At 41.6% G+C, this 21,934-nt stretch overlaps 1 protein-coding gene across 1 annotated transcript in view; it reads left to right on the top strand.

Annotated features, from left to right (window-relative positions):
- Nucleotides 1-5,323: 5,323 nt before the first annotated feature.
- Nucleotides 5,324-21,934, top strand: part of LOC129644109 (antigen WC1.1-like) — a 54,671-nt gene continuing 38,060 nt past the window's right edge. Inside the window, exons 1-2 of the mRNA XM_055569525.1 lie at nucleotides 5,324-5,396; nucleotides 13,585-13,914. Of these exons, the coding sequence (XP_055425500.1) occupies nucleotides 5,324-5,396; nucleotides 13,585-13,914 (403 nt within the window). The remainder of the gene's footprint in view (nucleotides 5,397-13,584; nucleotides 13,915-21,934) is intronic.

Below are 21,934 nucleotides of genomic sequence, written 5' to 3'. Positions count from 1 at the left end.
GCTCAGACTGCTGATGTCGACAGCATTGACAACGGTGTGGTGTTTTGCAAGTGTTGCAGGGGGCTTGCCGTCACTGGAATGGTTGTTGGTATCCTCAACAGTGCCTCTGGCTCCAAAGCCTAGAAATCATGACCAGCAGTGGTGGTGGCCAGAGCCAATGGTGTGCACACATTAGGCTTTAGGGGCCTGTTGCAGGTGCCTCTGTGGGGGGAGATGATGGTTGCAGGTGCTCAGGTTGTGGGAAGGCCTAGGAAGGCAGCAAAGACTGAGACCAACAATGGTTCATTGCTCAAACTCATGTCCATTGAGTTGGTGATGCTATCTGACCATCTGATCCTGTGCTGCTCTTCTTGTCCTTCAGTCTTTCCCAGCATCATGGTCTTTTCCAATGAGTCAGCTCTTTGCACCAGGTGGCTGAAGAATTGGACCTTCAGCCTCAGCATCCGTCTTTCAATCAATATTCAGGGTTGATACCCTTTAGGATTGACTGGTTTGATCTCCTTGCTGTCCAAAGAACTCTCAAGAGTCTTCTCTAGCACCACAGTTCGAAAGCATCCATTCTTCAGTGCTCAGCCTTATTTATGGTCCAACTCTCATATCCATACATGACTGACTACTCGAAACAATCATCTGTGCTGTTATTAATTTTTTCAGGGGTAAAATCTGCTGCATCTGTCTGCAGAGAAGGTCACTGTGAACTGTGATTTCTCCTGCCATGTGGTTTCTATTGGTCCTTTGCTCTTCTTTCTTATGCCTAGCCATCTCTATAAGACTGGCTCAGCTTTGCAGGTCTGCGTGAAGTGAACCTGAAGCAGGACTTTCATATGGTGCCCCCCAAAGCCTAGGGACATTGGTTACTTAGCCTGCTCTTACTCTCCTGGTGAGAGAAACTCTGAGTGATGCTGGATGAAGGATGGAATGATGCCACCAAAATGAGTGTGTCTTGGCATAGTCAAGCTTCTTAGAGTACTCCAGATATTTCTGGAGCTGTTTTTATTACTGATCACTTTCTACCTTTTGGTCTTTTTTTTAAGAGGATGGAGGCTGCTGTCTCCTACATCAGCATTTTGTTAATGGCACGTTTGAATCTTTATTCCTTGAGAGACTGGTTTTGAGTGAAGAATTTTAGATTGACAATTTTTTTTTCCTTTCAATAAATTAAAAGTTTCAATCTACTCTACCGTGGCATCTCTTTTTGTTCTTGGGGATTTAGATGTTAGTATAGGTGTTTCTCAATTTTATATACCGAACGCAGTGGCACCCCACTCCAGTACTCTTGCCTGGAAAATCCCATGGATGGAGGAGCCTGGTAGGCTGCAGTCCATGGGGTCGCTAAGAGTCGGACACAACTGAGGGAGTTCACTTTCACTCTTAACTTGCATGCATTGGAGAAGGAAATGGCAACCCACTCCAGTGTTCTTGCCTGGAGAATCCCAGGGATGGGGGAGCCTGGTGGGCTGCGGTCTATGGGGTCGCACAGAGTCGGACACGACTGAAGCGACTTAGCAGCAGCAGCAGCAAAGAGATTACTGAACCTCTGAAACCTCCATATTTTCATGGTGATTTGGGAATAATAATGCTACATATTGTATTGCTTTACAGTCCATAAGACTGAATAAACAGTCTAAGTTAAAGAACAGGATTCTTCCTGCTCTTTACTTCTGCACTTCTAATTCAATACAGAAGCTGTTAAACTAAAAATTTTTATAACAAAATTTCTTCCTGCTACAGTTATGTGTGGTTTGAACTGAAAATATGCCAAATGATAAATATATAAACATCCGGACCACATGGCCATATCTGATTAAGACCAGAACAGGAGGCTTCATTGTGTTCACCTGTCAGTGTGCTGAGGTTTGTCTTCTTTATCTTCAGATACACAAAGACACAGTGTTTATACATGTTTAGAACTGGCTCTCTCAGCACTGCTCTTGGAATGGGGCTAGCCTTGTTTCTGGTATTTCAATTTATTGCATTCATTGCAGAAAAGTGTAGAAGTTAACCAATACATAGCTTATACCATTTAATCATATTGAAATATCATTACAACAAGTGACACAACTTGCATTGTGCTGTTAAGTCCTCACATCAAGTTAAATTATATCTCAAAAGATTTCTTTTGATTGAAATGATTTGTGTAAAATACCTGGCTGACATTCATTCATTCAGGTATACAATAGACATCATTTAGGATTTTTAATTAACAGGCATCGGGGATAAGGAGGTGAATTAGACCCAGAACTTTACCAAGTCCATTTATAAAGTAAAATTAGCAAGTAAACAACTTAATTCATGAGGTTCACAGTTGATAAGGTCGAGGTTCGTGAGCAGTAGAACCTCTCTCTGGGGTACAGAGAGAAGGGGTGATGTGTGGAAGACTCACAACTCTGGCCCCAATCACGATCACAGCATGTGGTTCCTGGGAGAGTTCTGACAGCTCCAGTCAAGGCTCCAGGTAACAGAATTGTATTCCTGTTCTGGAGTCCTGGGGTTCCTGGGATGGGATGGACAGAGGGGCCCTAATATTGCTTCTCCACCAAGATGATGTACTATTGTTGAATAGTTATATCTCTTACTAATGCCAACTCATTTAATTCTAACCAAAACTCTGTCATCTATACACAAGTATAACTCTTCTTTTACAGACAAAGCCACTATACAGAGAGTGTAAGGATCCTGTTCAAGGTCACACACATGATATGTGGCTGAGCTCTGAGTCAGGCCAGGCAGACTAGTTCCTGAGCCTGTTCTCCTGACCCCTGAAGTTCACATGGATGCAGCTAGGTTAGTGTCCTCCCTAAAGCTTCCCTCCTTGAAATCTTGGATGAGATGGGACACTGAAATTTCCTTATGTGTCAGAGAAGATAAACCTTCATCAGAGGGTGAGTTGGTCCATGTTGACCTGCATCCCCAGCTCTGGGGTACAGGGTGCTGCCTAGACACAGCCTGCCAGCCCTGGGTTAACCCCTCCTTCCAGCCCACTCCATCCTTATAACAGGGTATGGAGTCCATAACAGTATTTCTCTTGTGAGATCTCAATCCCGAGGTGAGACCATGTGTACCTGGTTCACTAAACACATCCCTGTGTCATCCTGTGGGAGGAATGACTGGACTCTAGGAAGCACGTCCTGTGTTCTAGGTGTTTGTCTGGTGGTTTCTGGTGATGGTGCAGAGACCGTAACTGGGTAAGGAATTGTGACTCTGGGACCCAGGGGGAGTACAGCATCGACTCTAGTGACTGAGCAGATCCTGTTCCTACTCCAGTCCCTGAGTTTGTATTCTGGTTTTGATATTTATAATCAGTTATTATCACTACTGTTTTAAGCATCCAGAGGAGATGGGGTTCATGTACAGATGGAGGCTTGGAAGTCAGAGGAACACAGGGCAAATAAGTGACTATTGTAAAATAATGGATTAATATTAGCATATTTAAAGGGAGAAAAGCATATGTTCAATTGACCTTTCTCCCTTTTCATTTACCTGAGTCTCAAGGACAGAGAAGCTGTGTCTGCTGACCAGGATGAGGTGTTCTCCCAGTGGGGATGTGACAGGGCTGTGGACTGGTCCACAGCTGCCCTCAGGTGTGGGAGGGGGAGGGTGTGAAGCCGTTTCTGAGCTCTGGTGGGGACTCTGGGGCATGTGTGTCACAGGTGGATCCTTCTCACATTTGTGCTGAAATGATGAGAGTCAGGGTGACGGGTCCTCAGGGTGGGTTTGTGTGGACCACAGAGGGGCATCATGGGGATCTTGAGCCTGAGGGAGTATGAGGAATGAAGGCAGTATGTTAGTGACCTTGAATTTCAATGGGGGAGCTCTATCTTGCATCACTTATGGCCCTACTCTGTCTCTATATTCATCCCTGGGCTACTTTCTGGAGAGCATCTGGGAGCTTCTCTGATCAGTGGAAACAGAACAAGGCAGCAATGGCCACACTGGACATCAGACCCTTCTGCTTGGCTCTGTGCACCCAATCTACCTGGGCTTCCAATCTTGCTGCCACCTTTCCTCTTAGACTAGAATGAATGAACCCTCTTCTGTTTTCTGCTTCACTTGCCTCTTCTTTGCCCCTTGCATGCAGCCACTGTGCAGCAGAATACTTTCTATTTATCCTTCTGTCTGGGGGCAGTTGTTTTAAACTATATTTTACATCTTCTTTAGTTATGGCTTATAATACAAGGGTGTTCTGAATCCTATAAAACCAAACTCTCAATATGCAAAGAGGGACAATGTGAAGTTTTTGTCTTTCTAAGTTATCTTTCTAAGTTATATATTTTCTTCTCTTAGATCCCCAAATCCTATTTTGGCAGGCTAGAGTTGAATGATAACTCCTACTTTCTCTTTGTTTCCTGTAACAGCAATCTCTTTCTCTCTTGAAGCATCATTTGTTGACTAGCTGAGAGGGATATTTCACATAAAATTAATGCAATAAAGGGAAAGGGACTTAGCATGTCTGAAAATCCCTTATAGGGCTTCCCAGGTGGCTCAGCAATAAAGAACCTGCCTGCTAATGCAGGAGACGCAGGAGACGTGGGTTCGATGCCTGGGTTGAGACAATCTGCTCAAGAAGGAAATGGCAACCCACTCCAATATTCTTGCCTAGGAAATCCTGTGGACAGAGGAGCCTTGCGGGTTACAGTCCAGGGGTCGCAAAAAGTAGGACACAACTGAGCATATATGCACCTTCTTTGGGACACAGTCTCCAGATCATTCTGCGAGGAGAAGACCTGCAATCTCATGCACTCAACTTAATGGTTCCCTCCCCACCTTCTCCACGGTCACCTGTGAATTCCTGAAATCCTTGTCCTCATTGTCTGCTGGCCTGAGAAATGTTCTTGTGCTTGAAGCTTTCTTGTAGTACTCTGCTTGATCCTGAGCTCAGTGCTGGGGAAGATCAATGCTTGATACCACCAGTTATTCTCCGTGTTCCAGTGAATTCCACAACCCAACCCTGCAAGATCTTACAGTTCTTGGGGATTGGCCAAGGTAATCAGAGGAAAGAATGGTGCACATAGTTTTTGATGTGACTTTTCTACTCCAGCCCTGGTGAGGGGGCCCTGCTCTCAGGACCACGGAAGCAGGAGGTCAAAGGACCGTGTTGCTCATATAAGGAGATGTTGAAGATTCAGAAGCTCATTGGTGTCTGAGCTGCAGAAAGTGGCAGATGCAGCCTCCAATAGTGCCTGAAATGGTGAGAGGTGTCGCTATTGGCTCCCAGGAGGGAGGGTGTAAGGGGTGGTCTATATATACCCCGGTCGGCACCCTGACGCCTCCTCACAGGCTGATCCTGAAGCTGGGACTGTGACCTTGAGGACGTGGGGTCAGGATGGCTCTGGGCAGACACGTCGCCCTGCAGGGACTCTGTGTCCTCCTCCTCGGCACCGTGGTGGGTGGTCAAGGTAAGAGCTGCCCCTCTGCCCTGTGTCCATACCAGGCAGTGCACGCCTTGGTGAAGGGAAAGGTGTCTGTAGCTGTGGAGCTGAGCCTCAGTGTTTTTGACCAAAAAGGAGCCACGCTGACTGTGAATACTTGTCCGTCTCCTGTGGGGGGTCCACTGCTAGTTGTGGCAGATTTTAGAGAGCAGTGAGGTTTGCTGTGGACCGAGCTGGGTCAGCCTGAGTCCCCTCCACTCCCTCAGGGAGCTTCTAGGGCCCAGTGGATCCCAGTGTGTGGAAGCTCCAGCGACTGACCTCAGCTGGAACTCTGAGCTGTTCCCACACTCTCCACGTGCCTGGTGTGTGAGCACTGCCCCTGGGTCCCCATGTTTCCTGTGTGTATGCTCCTGTAGGCTCTGTGTTTGTGTTTGTGTGTGTGTGTGTGATGGTGAGGAGTGTGTGTGTGAGTGGGTGAGTGAGGAGTGTGTGAGGTTGTGTGTGTGTGGAGTGTGTGTGTGTGTGATTGTGAGGCATGTGTGAGGGTGTGTGAGGAGTGTGTGAGGGTATGTGTGTGTGGAGTGTGTGTGAGAGTATGTGTGTGTGAGGAGTGAGTGAGGAATTTGTGTGTGTGTGGAGTCGGAGTGTATGAGGAGTTTGTGTGTATGTGTGTGTGTGTGAGGAGTGTGTGGATCCTGTCTCTGTGAAAGGAACGGAGCTGATGAGCAGGGACTGAGTCCATTGGTCTGTGAAGCACACAGGGTCCCACAGGGCTGGGTGTCCTGGCCACTGCATGTAACCAGATCAGAGATAATGGTGCACCTGCCTGCCTCTCTCTGGCTCCTCTCTCCCCATCCCCCAGGCTCCCCTCTGCTTGTTGCCCTGTCTGCCCAGCACTGGGCTCTGTGAGAGGCTCTGCCTGCTTACCTCACCTGTCCCCACCAGGTGTCCATTACAGAGCAGAAGCCCACAGCCAGGAGAGGGGACCTCTTGTCTGTAGAGATCAGTTGATGTGCAGCCGCAGGTGTCTAAGTTCCCTAGTCTCTGCCCCGGTCCCTGTGACATTTCCTGATGTGCTGGGGCCCTGGGATGGTCCTTTCCCCTCCCAGGATCTGCTGTGACTCTGTAGGGAGCACTTTCTGCCTTGAGCCCTCTCCTGTTCCTCCCTGGAGCTGGTTTCCCCTGAGTGAGAGGACAGTAGGCGCCAGGGCTGGGGCTGTGGAGAATCTGGTCTCCAGCCTGGAGAAGGCAGCTTTCTCAAAACATTTTATGTTTTGATCTGGCTGAGACTCCATGCAGCCCTATCTCGTCTCAGAGCTCACTGTCATCCCCTAGACCTCAGCCTTGAGTCCACAGCTCTCCTTGGGAAGTCCCCTCCCTCCCCATCTCTGCTCCTTGAGTGCTGGGCAGGTGCTGGTGAAACGTCTCCTTCTGAGGGCTCTGGAGGTCAGAGGTGGGTTTTGGTCGCACAAGGGGGAGATGATGGATGTTTTGATGCATGGCCCCCTCCTCTTACAAGAAAAATTGTAGGAAATTTCATCAGTTGTTTTTTAAGAAGCAAGAATAGTTCACCAAAGCAAGCACTATTTTCATTTTCTTTGAAACAACACCATTCAGAGTTGTCCTATAACATTTTATTCTCCTACTTCATAGTTACAGTAGACTTGCTCCTTGTAGAATAATAGTCTTGGCCTTTCAGAGCACCTGATGATTTCTCACATGTTACAGGAATCTCCACCTTGAAATTCATGATGGGCATTGGCATAAATCTCTCAAATGCAATTGATGCCATTAGACACAAAAACGTGGATCCTCAGGATTAGATAATCTGGCATATATTGTTTTGTATACTGTTTTTACAATCCAGAATATATTTTGGGCATTTTTCTATATCATTAACTATTCTTTTACACACTAAAGCATTTTATTGTAGAATTAAAAAATACAGGCTATCACAGGGATAGTACTGAATTTTTTAACTGCCTCCAGCTATTTCACTATATGTAGAAATGCAATATGCTCACCTGACCGTCTGTATTGAACATTTAGTTGTTTTCAACATTTTTTTGATATTATGAAAATGTTACTCTGAACTTCCCTGTGTTTAAATGTAGGGCCATCCATGACTGCTTCTCTTAATCATAACTAAGACTCCATGCTCCTAGTGCAGGGTCCCAGATTTGATCCCTGGTCAGGGAACTAGATTCCACATGTGGCAACTGAGAGTTCGCATGCTGCAGCTAAATATCCTGCATATGGCAACTAAGACCTAGGTGGTCAAATAAATAGATAAATAAACAAATATTTAAATGTTGGGAAAAAAAGTGGAGTTGCTGCTTTATAGGCTGAGTACCTCTAGGGTTTTAAGGCTTTGTACCTATACCTTTACGGTTTTTGGTACATAGAGATTAATGCTTGCCAGAAATAGCTGCACTAAACTTTAGTTCTACAAATGGTGAATGAGAATGTTAGTTTCCACATAGCTTCACCAACTTTGTCTTCTTACGAGGTTCTAAAATCTTAGCCAGTTTGGTAGGCAAATACTGGCATATATTAGCTAATTTAATCCTTCCTTTGTGAATTACTTTGCTGATTGCATTTGTCCTTTTTACCTGGTGATGGCTATCATTTTTGTCATGATTTGTATTGAAGCTCTTTATACTACTACTATCATCTACTGCAACAACCTACAGTGCACTTACTTATATGAACTCGTTTGAGCACACAAGAGTCCAATAAGCAGAATATATTTTTTATCCACCGAACGGATCACTGAGGCAAAGCAAAGTCACTTGCCCAAGATGAGTCAGTTGTAAGAAACAGAGGTAAGACTTGAAACCAAGCAGTTGGGGTGCAAGTCCCTGTCCTTTGAATTACATTATGTATAGACTGAAGACGCTTCCTTCAGTTTACTGTTTGATTTTTTTGGCTGTACCAAACCAGACCAGGAATCAAGCCTGTGTTACCTTCACTGGAAGTGCAGAGTCCTAATTGTTGGACCATCAGGGAAGTCCCTCACAGAAGTTTCTAATAACATTAATTTCCTGTTAAAATTTCCAGTTTTTGTTTCCACTTTCAGAGCCTTGTCAAGCATGTTCTTCCCCACTTCAAATTTAAATAAATTATTTTTATCTGTAATAATTTTATGAATATATTTAAATGTGTAAATACTAAATAATTGTGTAAGTTATTTTATATATGATATGATATTCTACCTAATTTTATTTTTCCCAATGTCATTCCTGAATTATTTCTTTTTCTTTTCTTACTGATTTGAATGCCATAAATGTGCTAAGTTATATCACTTCCATACCTTCTTTTCAGAATTTATTTAGACTTTCATTCCACAAATGTTTATTGATTTAAAGATCGGTTTGTGGGGCATTCAATCCATACCCTTTGCAATTCACCAGATGCTGAGGCCCTAATGATGGTGAATAAAGCTCCCTAGTCCATATTAACTGATAGTCTAGTGAAGCTGGACACTAAAACTAGAAATTATAATAAACTCAGATAAGTGTCATCAGCGGGGACACCAGCAGGGTGTTTTTTTTTTTTTTTCCCAATGAGTTGGCTCTTCTCATCAAGTGGCCAAAGTACTGGAGCTTCAACTTCAGTATCAGTCCTTCCAATGAATATTTAGGGTTCATTTCTTTTAGGATTGACTGGTTCGATTTCCTGACAGTCCAAGGCACTCTCAAAACAAATGGGACCTAATTAACCTTAAAAGCTTCTGCACATCAAAGGAAACTATTAGCAAGGTGAAAAGACAGCCTTCAGAATGGGAGAAGATAATAGCAAATGAAGCAACTGACAAAAAACTAATCTCCAAAATATACAAGCAACTCCTACAGCTCAACTCCAGAAAAATAAATGACCCAATCAAAAAATGGGCCAAAGAACTAAATAGACATTTCTCCAAAGAAGACATACAGATGGCTAACAAACACATGAAAAGATGCTCAACATCACTCATTATCAGAGAAATGCCAATCAAAACCACTATGAGGTACCATTTCACACCAGTCAGAATGGCTGCGATCCAAAAGTCTACAAGTAATAAATGCTGGAGAGGGTGTGGAGAAAAGGGAACCCTCTTACACTGTTGGTGGGAATGCAAACTAGTACAGCCACTATGGAGAACAGTGTGGAGATTCCTTAAAAAACTGGAAATAGAACTGCCTTATGATCCAGCAATCCCACTGCTGGGCATACACACTGAGGAAACCAGAAGGGAAAGAGACATGTGTACCCCAATGTTCATCGCAGCACTGTTTATAATAGCCAGGACATGGAAGCAACCTAGATGTCCATCAGCAGATGAATGGATAAGAAAGCAGTGGTACATATACACAATGGAGTATTACTCAGCCATTAAAAAGAATACATTTGTATCAGTTCTAATGAGGTGGATGAAACTGGAGCCTATTATACAGAGTGAAGTAAGCCAGAAAGAAAAACACCAATACAGTATACTAATGCATATATATGGAATTTAGAAAGATGGTAGCAATAACCCTGTGTACAAGACAGCAAAAGAGACACTGATGTATAGAACAGTCTTATGGACTCTGAGAGAGAGGGAGAGGGTGGGAAGATTTGGGAGAATGGCATTGAAACATGTAAAATATCATGTATGAAATGAGTTGCCAGTCCAGGTTCGATGAACGATCCTGGATGCTTGGGGCTGGTGCACTGGGACGACCCAGAGGGATGGAATGGGGAGGGAGGAGGGAGGAGGGTTCAGGATGGGGAACACATGTATACCTGTGGCGGATTCATTTGGATATTTGGCAAAACTAATACAATTATGTAAAGTTTAAAAATAAAATAAAATTAAAAAAAAAAAAAGAATCTTCTCCAACACCACAGTTCAAAAGCATCAATTCTTCGGTGCTGCTTCCCGGGTGGTGCTAGTGGTAAAGGACCCGCCTGCCAATGCAGGAGACATAAGAGATGCAGTTTCGATCCCTGGCTTGGGAAGATCCCCTGAAGATGGAAATGACAATCCACTCCAGTATTCTTGCCTGGGGAATCCCATGGATAGAGAAACCTGGCAGGCTGTGGTCCAAAGGGTCACAAAGAGTTGGACACTACTGAAACGACTTAGCATGCATGCACGCAGCTTTCTTTATAGTTCAACTCTCACATCCATACTTGACCACAGGAAAAAACACAGCTTTGACTATATGGACTTTTGTTGGCAAAGTGATGTCTCTGTTTTTTAATATGCTGACTAGGTTTGTTATGACTTTTCTTCCAAAGAGCAAGTGTCTTTTAATTTCGTGGCTGCAGTCATTGTCCACAGGGATTTTGGAACCCAAGAAAATAAAATCTGTCACTACTTCCAATTTTTCCCCATTGGATTTAGTTCAGATGACCATTTCAAGTATTAAAAGCTGAGAAATATATTTCAAGCTCCCATTATTATTATTCCTATCTTTTTTTCCCTTGCATTGGCAAAAGTTTTTTTTTCTCTATATATAGTTTTCTTATCTATTGTTTCCAGCTTTATTGGAAGGTGATCACCAAATAATAGGATATAAGTGAAAGGTGTACAGTATGATGACTTGAAAAATACATATGTATATATTCTCCAATGAAGACATACAGGTGTCCAAAAAACACATGAAAAGATGCTGAACATCACTAATTAACAGAGAAATGCAAATCAAAAGTACAATGAGGCATCACCTCACAACAGTCAGAATTGGCTATCATCAAAAATTCTACAAACGATAAATGCTGGGGATGGTGTGGAAAAAAAGGGACTCAACCAAGAGCAGACTCATTGGAGATGCTGGGAAACATTGAAGACAAGAGGAGAAGGAGGTGGCAGAGGAGGAGATGGTTAGATAGCATCACCAACTCGATAAACATGAATTTGAGCAAGCTTCAGGACATAGTAGAGGACAGGTGAGCCTGGAGTGTGTCAGTCCATGAATTCACAAAGAGTTAGACATGACTTAGCAACTGAACAACAACAAATAACTGATTCACTTTGCCGTACAGAGGAAATACGACATTGTAAGGCAACTATACTCCAATAAAAATTAATTTTAAAAGGATACAAATGAACTTATTTACAAAACAGAAGCAGACTTACAGATATCCAAAACAACTTATGGTTACACAAGAGGAAATGTTGGGAGTTGGGGAGAGGGATGAATCAGGAATTTGAAATTAACACCTTACTATATATATGATAAATAATCAACGTGGACCTACTGTATAGCACAGGGAAGTCTAATCAGTATTCTGTGATAAACTATAAGAGAAAAGAATCTAAAAAAGAAAGTTTACATGTATTAAAATATATAACCAAGTCACTTTACTGTACACCTGAAACTAACACAACATTGTAAATCAACTATACTCCAAAAATTAAAGTATTAAAAAAGAAATACATATATATTTTGAAACTATTAGCATAATTAAGTTAGTTAATACATTTATCACATCACATAGTTGCTGTGTGTATGTTATGAGACCTTTTAAGATTGACTTTATTCAGTTCAGTTCAGTTCAGTTCAGTCCAGTCACTCAGTCATGTCCGACTCTTTGCAACCCCATGAATCGCAGCACGCCAGGCCTCCCTGTCCATCACCAACTCCCAGAGTTCACCCAGACTCACGTCCATCGAGTCAGTGATGCCATCCAGCCATCTCGTCCTGTCGTCCCCTTCCTCTCATGCCCCAAATCCTTCCCAGTGTTAGGGTCTTTTCCGATGAGTCAACTCTTTGCATGAGGTGGTCAAAGTATTGGAGTTTCAGCTTCAACATTAGTCCTTCCAATGAACACCCAGGACTGATCTCCTTTAGGATGGACTGGTTGGATCTTCTTGCAGTCCAAGGGACTCTCAAGAGTCTTCTCCAGCACAACAGTTCAAAAGCATCAGGTCTATAGATTACTTTGAGCAGTATAGACATTTTAGCACTATTAATTCTAAATTAATTAGACCTTTGTAGGCAAAGTAATGTCTCTGCTTTTAAATATACTATCTAGGTTGGTCATAACTTTCTTTCCAAGGAGTAGGTGTCTTTTAATTTCATGGCTTCAATCACCATCTGCAGTGGTTTTAGAGCCCCCCAAAATAAAGTCTGACACTCTTTCCACTGTTTCCCCATCTATTTGCCATGAAGTGATGGGACCAGATGCCATGACCTTAGTTTTGTGAATGTTCTGAATGTTGAGCTTTAAGTCAACTTTTTCACTGTCCTCTTTCACTTTCATCAAGAGGCTTTTTAGTTCCTCTTCACTTTCTGCCATAAGGGTGGTATTGTCTGCTATTGATACTTCTCCCGGCAAATTTGATTCCACCTCGTGCTTCTTCCAGCCCAGTGTTTCTCATGATGTACTCTGCATATAAGTTAAATAAGCAGGGTGACAATATACAGCCTTGACATACTCCTTTTCCTATTTGGAACCAGTCTGTTGTTCCATGTCCAGTTCTAACTGTTGCTTCCTGACCTGCATATATGTTTCTCAAGAGACAGGTCAGATGGTCTGGTGTTCCCATCTCTTTAAGAATTTTCCACAGTTTATTGTGAGCCACACGGTCAAAGGCTTTGGCATAGTCAATAAAGCAGAAATAAAACAGAGAGAGATAGGTCACCAAAGGGAAACCAGAGTCATCTTGAAACCTAATCACTTAAGTGACATCTTATCACTTTTGCCAAATTCCATTTGTTATGTGCATGTTACTAGATACATTCAAGTGTGGGGATTACACAAGGATGTGAACACCAGGTGACAGGAACGATCAGGACACTGTAGAGCCTGTTGCCTGAGCCCTCTGTTCCTGAGCTGGAAGAGATGCTCCCTATGGACAGGGAAGGAGAGGGAGGATTCCTCCCTGGATCCTGGGCCATGAGCTGTAACTGAGACAGGGAAGCTGGGCCCTAGGCACCTTGGGCACATCTACAGGGAGGGCAGCATCCAGAGTCTCTGGAGGCCTGTCCTCGGTGGTGTCCCTGGAGCTGGTTCTACAGGCTCCTGAGAAACACCTGGTGCCTGCCTTCCTGCTCCAGGTTCAGTGATGGAACATTGGGGGCTTAGAGTTGACCATGTGGGAATATTTATACCATAAAAGTCATCAAATGCAGGGATGTTTTTTTCCCCTCAGAGAGATTTTTTTTTTTTTTAATACTTACCAGCACGCCACTGCAATTTCTCTTAAAATCTCTCCTCTGGTCTGTGTCTGTCTCTCTTGCAGTTTTGGAGCTGAGGCTGAAGGACGGAGCCCACCGCTGTGAAGGGAGAGTGGAAATGAAGTACAAAGGAGAATGGGGCACAGTGTATATTGAGTACTGGCTCATAGAAACTGTAGAAGAGGTGTGCAGACAACTGGAATGTGGAGTTGCCATTGATGCTCCCAGAGGGTCTTATTTTGGACCAAGACTTGGCCCCATTTGGTTTTTATATGTTTCTTGTGAGAGTAGAGAGGTTGAATCAACTTTGAGTCTCTCTGAGTGTGTTCATATTGATTTTAAAAACTATAATGACACCTTCTCTCATGACCAGGATATTGGAGCAGTCTGCTCAGGTAAGGCCTGTCTGATCTGGGAGGGGTTCCCAGTAGGAAACACCTCTGTCTCATTCACAGAATGATCATGGGGAAACCAGATCACATGCTTTAGAGCACCCTTCGGGGAAGACTCTGGTCACACTTGATTCTTAGAGCATTAGGTTCTCAAAGGGATTAAGGGTTTGCTTGGCCCTGGACAGTAAAAACTTCAGACTTGTGGACAGCTGGACTCTTCAGATCTCTGTGATGTGTCATAAGAGGCGGGGAGGTGAGGTCAAATGTTACAAACAGGTACAACTGCTGGGTTATACTTTTATAAAATGATGTGACAGATTAGTTTCATCATGATTGTTTTTTATTCTATTGAGATGGCCAGTCAGGTTTGGCCACTAGAGAAGGCATAAGAGAGGGCAAGCATAGTTTATTACACTCTCTGGTCTTAAAGAAACAGAGTCACCAGAGGTATGAAGGGATCATATCAGGGAGGCTGCAAGGAGGTTGACTCAACAAAGCATGAGAAGCCAAAAGAGAGAGTGAAGACACATGGAGAAGTGACAACACCTGGAGTCAGGGTCAACACAAGGAAAAGGCATGAGAGGATTTCAGTGGTGCATTTGAAGGTCCCAGGTCACAGTCAGGGCAAGAAGGAGTTTTTGTGGCAGGAGCTAGTCTCATCACCTGGCCACCTCGGTGGGGAGCTCACATTCTGTTTGTGGGGTTGTTGAAGGAGAACCAAAATATGAAGCTTGGAAATTAACAGCACAGTAGCTGACGCACATCAAGTGTAACAGTCAGTGAGGCTAATAGGACCTGAAGTGACTCATGAGAAGTGCTCAGTGCTAAGCACATTGGATTGTGCCAAGGTGGAGACAGTAAAGATAGCAGTGAGACTAGGGTATGAGTAGGTGGTCAGTTTCCAGTGGTTATTTCAATGGTGGAAGATCTAGATGCTTTACACATTAATCCCATCAGACCAGGTGGACTAGAGGAAAAGTCAGATATCATAGTGAGTTCCTAATGTAGGTAGTTGAGTCTTTAAAAATGGTCAGCCATCTGGTGGGTGAGACAGGGGGAGCCCTGAGAATATTTGCAGTACATTTCTAGCAGCTCATGGCTAATCAGCTCTTTTGGGGAAGATCACCGGAAAAGTGACTTTTCCAGTCTCACCCTCAGAAGATCTTTGATGATACTAGTTGAGATCCCTAAGAAAAGAATTACTTTCATTTTAAGCTACTTTATTGAGGTATGACTGACATACAAAAAGCTGTATATATTTAATGAATACAACTTAGAACTTTGGGAGGTAAGTATACATCTGTGAAATCATTACCATGATTGATGCAAAAACATATTTATCACTGCAAATGTTTTCTTCTGTTATTATTATTAAAAATAATTAGTTTCAAGGGGCATTTGAGTTTCAGATAGGAATTTTTTGTTTTAAGAAAATTTGTTTTCTGGCATTTCAAGTAACATTTCTATTGTCATGATGCCCGAATCATGGTTTCAACTGCAGATAAACTTGTGGAAACACTACATGGGTTTCCACCTTATTCTGATAAATCAGCATCTGAGTAAAAATGCAGTGTGTGGTGCTGTAAGTTTATGTGATGTTGGAGCTCCTAATGTTACTGTTTTGAGAAAATCAATTTTTCAATATTAATTTCAGTTAGGATACACTTAAAAATTAACAGGGTGATATGGCATTTTAAACTTGATTATGGTTTTTACTCCCTAACGCTGCTCTAATTTAGACTTTCACATGTTTATGAACTGTTCCAGTTTTTTTGTGCTAATCTCTTTGTCAGTTTCTTCCCTCTGGTCAATCCCTTCTATATTTTCAGAAACATGTTTTAGTGAAGGCAGGTCAAAGTGGTGACACAGGAGAAGTAAGAAGAGAATAGCATGTCTATTCCAATTCTCTAATTGAAACTGAAGTCTTGGAGTTTTTTCTCAGTTTTAGGAAAGTGGTGTGAAAGAGAATTTCACCCTCTTTATCAGATTGTTGAAAGTGAAGTACTGTTTTTAGGATAAATCCAGAGTAGAAATCATTTCTGAGCTCTGTGGAAGAGCTGACATTGGAGGACTGCAATTTTCTTAATGGGAAGTTTTTAAGAAACTTCAGTTTTTTTCAGATTTTCCATTTTTTGTGCTTTCAGATATTGGTAGTTGTATTTTCAAGGAAAGACATGGCAAGGACCTAACAGACATGCTGCTGCTGCTGCTGCTAAGTTGCTTCAGTCGTGTCCAATTCTGTGCGACCCCATAGATGGCAGCCCCCCAGGCTCCCCCATCCCTGGGATTCTCCAGGCAAGAACACTGGAGTGGGTTGCCATTTCCTTCTCCAATGCATGAAAGTGAAAAGTGAAAGTGAAGTCGCTCAGTCGTGTCTGACTCTTAGCGACCCCATGGACTGCAGCCTACTAGGCTCCTCCGTCCATGGGATTTGCCAGGCAAGAATATTGGAGTGGGGTGCCATTGCTTTCTCCGAAGTGGGCCTTAGGAAGCATTAAGATGAAAAAAGCTAGTGAAGGTGATGGAATTCCAGCTGAGCTAGTTCAAATCCTAAAAGATGACGCTGTTAGAGTGCTGCACTCAATATGCCAGCAAATTTGGAAAACTCAGCAATGGAGTTTCACAGGACTGGAAAAGATCAGGTTGTTTTCATTTCATTCCCAAAGATGGACAATTCCAAGAAAGTTTAAAGTTCCATACAACTGCACTCATTTCATATGCTAGCAAGGTAATACTCAAAATCCTTCAAGCTAGGCTTCAACTGTACACGAACTGAGAACTTCCAGATGTACATGCTGGATTTAGAAAAGGAAGAGGAACCAGAGATCAGATTTCCAACATCTGTTGGATCATAGAAAAAGCAATTTAATTCCAGAAAAAAAATCTACTTCTGCTTTATTGACTATGATAAATCTTTTGATGTTGTGTGCATCACAACAAACTGTAGAAAATTCTTAAAAAGGTGGGAATATCAGACTACCTTACCTGTCAAGAAGTAGCAGTTAGAACCAAACATGGAACAATGGACTGGTTCAACACAGGAAAAGGAGTATGACAAGGCTGTATGTTGTCACCCGCTTATTTAATTTATATGCAGAGTACATCATGTGAGATGCTGGACTGGATGAAGCACAAGCTGGAATCAAGATATTCAGGAGAAATATCAACAACCTCAGATATGCAGATGTTATTGCTCTAGTGATAGAAAGTGAAGAGGAACTAAAGAACCCCTTGATGAAGGTGAAAGGAGGGTGAGAAAGCTGACTTAAAACACAACATTCAAAAACTAAGATCAGTTTATGGTCACATCACCCTGAACATGCCCGATATTGTTAAAAAACTAAGATCATGGCATCCAGTCCCATCACTTCATGGCAAATGTGCAGTGCTAAGTCGCTTCAGTTGTGTCCAACTCTGTGCAAACGTATGGACTGTAGCCTGCCAGGCTCCTCTGTTCATGGGATTTTCCAGGCAAGAATACTGAAGTGGGTTTCCATTTCCTCCTCCAGGGAATCTTCCCAGGATGGAAGGTAATCAAACCCACATCTCTTATGTCTACCTGCATTGGTAGGAAGGTTCTTTACCACTGGCATCACTTGGAAAGCAAATATATGGGGGAGAAATGGAAACAGTGGCAGATTTTATTTTCTTGGGCTCCAAAAGCACTGCAGACGGTGACTTCAACCATGAAATTAAAAGATGCTTGCTCCTTGGAAGAAAAGCTATGATAAACCTAGACAGCATATTAAAAAGCAGAAACATCACTTTGCTGACAAAGGTCAAAGCTATGTTTTTTTTCCAGTAGTCCAGTATGGATGTGAGAGTTGGACCATAAAGAAGACTGAGCACCAAAGAATTAATGTTTTTGAACTGTGGTGCTGGAGAAGACTTTTGAGAATCCCTTGGACAACAAGGAGATCAAACCAGTCAATCCTAAAGGAAATCAACCTTGAATATTCATTGAAAGGACTGATGCTGAAGCTGAAGTTGCAATACTTTGACCACCTGATGTGAAGAGCCAACTCATTGGACTAGACCCTGATGCTTGGAAAGACTGAGAGCAGGAGGAGAAGGGGGGCTACAGAGGATGAGATGGTTGGATGGCATCACTGACTCAATGGATATAAATCTGAGCAAACTCCAGAAGATAGTGAACGACAGGGAAGCCATGGGTGCTGCAGTCCACAGGGTCGCAGGTCCCAGAATGGATATGACTTAGCGACTGAACAACAATGTATCTTTTAAATATTGGTAAGATCTAAAGTGATAACCTCCCTTTCATTCTTTGCCGGGGTCCAGCCCCGGTGGATCCAGGGAATTCGAAGGGGAGACGGCATCGGCGAGGATCAGGAAACAATTGCTTAATTAAAAGTTAATTAAGGATATAAAGAGTGGTTAAATAAGGATAGCTCAGTGAGGAAATTCAGTGGAAAAAAGAGGCTGAAATAAGGATAGCTCAGTGAGGAAATTCAGTGGAGAAAAGAGGCTGAAATAAGGATAGCTCAGTGAGGAAATTCAGTGGAGAAAAGAGGCTGAAATAAGGATAGCTCAGTGAGGAAATTCAGTGGAGAAAAGAGGCTGAATAATTCAGCCAGAAGGTGAGAGAAAGAACAACATGGGGAGACCAAGCTTCAGTGAACAAGGCCCGCACTTTATTTTCCAAAGTAGTTTTTATACCTTAAGTTATGGATAGAGGATAATGGGGGAAGGGGTAGAGTCATGCAGTAAGCCAGGCTTTCTTCCTGCAAACTTATCATATGCAAAAGTTTAGGTGATTTGCATCATCTTCTGGCCCCGAGGCCTGTTAACATTTTAAGACCCTTTCTTCAGAAAACTTATTTTTCTCTAAAGGTGATTAGTCAGGCGCCACCCTCCAAAAGCATTAAAGTTGCATTCCTATAGGGCAAAGGTGTGGTGGACTATAACAAGAAAAAGAATTAACTCAAGGGCCCAAGGTTACAAACATTAAAGCTACTACTTACACCAATTATATTAATCAATACACTGCCAGGAACACGGCAGGTAAGGGACATGGAGACGTAGCAGCAAACATTGGCCCAAGAAGTGAAAAACCCTTCACCAATACAATTTCTAATCAATCTTTTACCTGCTCAAAGGACTCTGTATTTAGACAGTTTAGAACATCTCATGCCTCTCACAGTTGGGAGGCTCTGAGCAATCACATGTGGCCGGAAAAACCTTTTCAGGCAGGCTAGAGGACTTCCAAAGGAGTTTGTAGGTTGAAACACTATCACACCCAGGAACTTTATTAACTGGAGCTGTAAGTTAACTCTTTTTTTCAGAGAAAGGTAGTGGGGGACAGCCCCCAGTAAAGTCAGAGGTGTAGGTGAGAGCACAAAGCAGAAAGTAGGCAGACTCTGGTTTTGGCGGTAGATGCTCAAGAATTTCCAGGGGGACTTCTGAGGCTCGATCCCGCCTTTGCGTATGCCAAGCCTCCTTCCTCATGACCTTTGCCACGGGTGGAGCTCCTGCTCCCAGCAATTCTTGGTGTCGTTAAATTTGTGTTCTCTTAGTTTTTCTTGATTGAATTTTCTGCTAGAGGACTATCAGTTTCATTAGCCTTTCAAAAAGAATTACCAGGTGAATTTGTTGATTTTCTTTATTGTGTATGTTTCCTATTTCATTGATTTCTATTAGTTTTTGTTCTTCTCGTTTGGTTTTGATTTGCTGTATTTTTATAGATTCTTGAGGTGGAATCTTAGATCATTTGCTCTCAGTTTTCTTTTCTTTTCTAATGTGAGCCTCAAGGAAGCATTAGTGCTGTAAATTTTCCTCTAAACACCATTTCAGTTGCTTCTCACTGATTTTGAAACTACATAATTTCTTTTGTATTTTATCATCACGAAATGTTCTTTTCTCTCTGAATATATTCTTTATCCTATAGGCTTACTTTGTATAATATTAATATATATAATACAGCTTTCTCTAATCAGTGTTTGCATGGTATATCTTTGTGACCCTATGTTTCTGTGTTTATGCAGTGTTTGATTTTGTCTTACTTAACAATTATTTATATACTTGTGTTTAAGTTTACTAGCTTGCTGTTTGTTTTATGCTTTTTTGTTCCTATTTTAATCTTTAATTGAGCATTTTAATACTCTATTTTATGTACTCTGTTGGTTTATTGGTTACATCTCTTTTTGCAGAGCTTATCATAATGTTGAAAATATTACTCTTTAATCATGTTTTTATTTAGATATCATGTTACTTAATAGATAATGTAAGACCTTATTATAGTATACTTCTATTTCCCTATTCTTGTTATTTATGTTACTATTGTCATATATTCTACTAATAAATATATTATGAATTTTGTAATACAAAATTGTTATTTTTGTCTTAAATATTGTAGTATTTTTAAAATGAGAATAAGTTTTTAAAATATTTACTTGCAGAATTATCATTTAACACAGTTCTTATAGCTTTGGGTAGATCCAAGCTTTCGTTTATTATCACTTTCCTTTAACTTTTAGACCTTTAGATAACATTTTTGTGTAGTGTATGTCTGATAGCCTCACATTCTATCATCTGTTAGTCATCTGAAAACACTTTAATTTTCTTTCAGGTTTGAATGTTATTTTCGAAAGTGTCTGAATTCTATGTTAATATTTGCCCCCCACCGAGTACTCTAAAGATGTTTTTTGCATTATTATCTGGCTTGCCTTACTTCAAACAAGAAGTCAGTAATACTTAGCATTGTTCCCCTATATATAGTGTATCAAAATTTCCTGGATGCTCTTAAGAGTTATTTTTGTTTATGAATGGATTTCAGCAATATATTATCAAGTGCCCTAGGTGGTTTTATTTAGTTTATCTTGTTTGAGGTTTGTTTAGCCTCTTGGATCAGTGGGTTTATAGCTTCATTAAATTTGGAAAAATTCCATCTATCATTTTAAAATATTTTTTTCTACTCATCCCTTATTCTGAATCTCCAAATAACATATTTTACATGGTTTGATATTATCCTTAATGATACTAATTTCCACTCATATTTTTCTCTACTTCTATTTGGATAGTCAATTGCTATGTGTTGAATTTCCAATTGTTTTATTCTGCAATGTCTACTCTCTTGTTAAGTTAATCCAGACAATTTTTCATTCAAGATATTGTATTTTAGTTTTAGAAGCTCCATTTGCTTATTTTTTCTCTACTTTGTTTGTATGCCTCAGTAGGTACATTTACATTAGAGGTTTAAAGACCTTATCAGCCAATTAAATCACCTCTGTAATTTCTGAATTTGCTTTTAATGATTGCTTATTTAAAAAAATTTTTATGGGTTATATTTTTCTTCTTTGGAAGTCTAGTTTTTTGACTGGATTCAGGCATTACTAGGTAGTCTTTTACCAGGAAGAACTCTAGTGATAAATAATCAGAATATACTCAGAAACAAGGGAATTTTAAAAATTAAGCAATTGATTCCCATTTATTCTTTTCAAAATATGTTCCTTGGATGACCAATGATACATTGTTATTTTGGTTTCCCTCCTTAGCTTCAAAACTTTTTATAATCTCACCTTACTTGCCACAAACCCCACCTGTATACCTACCCTTCACTTCTATAGCAGTTGCTTCCCTTTTCAACAAACCCATCTTTAAATCAATAAACATTTGTATGTTTAAGATCATGTTTACTTGTGTGAAGTGGGAGAAATGACAAAATCCAGGGTTAGGTGATAGATAGGAGGAGCAGAGGGTGATGAAATATGCTAAAAACTGATTCAACTAATATTTTCCCCCAATACTTATGTGCCTTATCAGTATTGAGGCTTATGCAACTTCAGTTCAGTCTCTCAGTAATGTCTGACTTGGCAACCCCATGGACTGTAGCATGCCAGACTTTCCTGTCCATCATCTACTCCCAGAGCTTACTCAAACTCATAGCCACTGAGTCAGTGATGACATCCAACCATCTCATCCTATGTCATCCCCTTCTCCTCTAACCTTCAATTTTTCCCAGCATCATGGTCTTTTCCAATGAGTCAGTTCTTTACAACATGTGGCC

The sequence above is a fragment of the Bubalus kerabau genome, chromosome 1, assembly GCF_029407905.1.
Source record: "Bubalus kerabau isolate K-KA32 ecotype Philippines breed swamp buffalo chromosome 1, PCC_UOA_SB_1v2, whole genome shotgun sequence".
Taxonomy (NCBI): domain Eukaryota; kingdom Metazoa; phylum Chordata; class Mammalia; order Artiodactyla; family Bovidae; genus Bubalus; species Bubalus kerabau.
The sequence above is the reverse complement of the archived record's forward strand: the minus strand, read 5'-3'. Positions and strand labels throughout refer to the sequence as shown.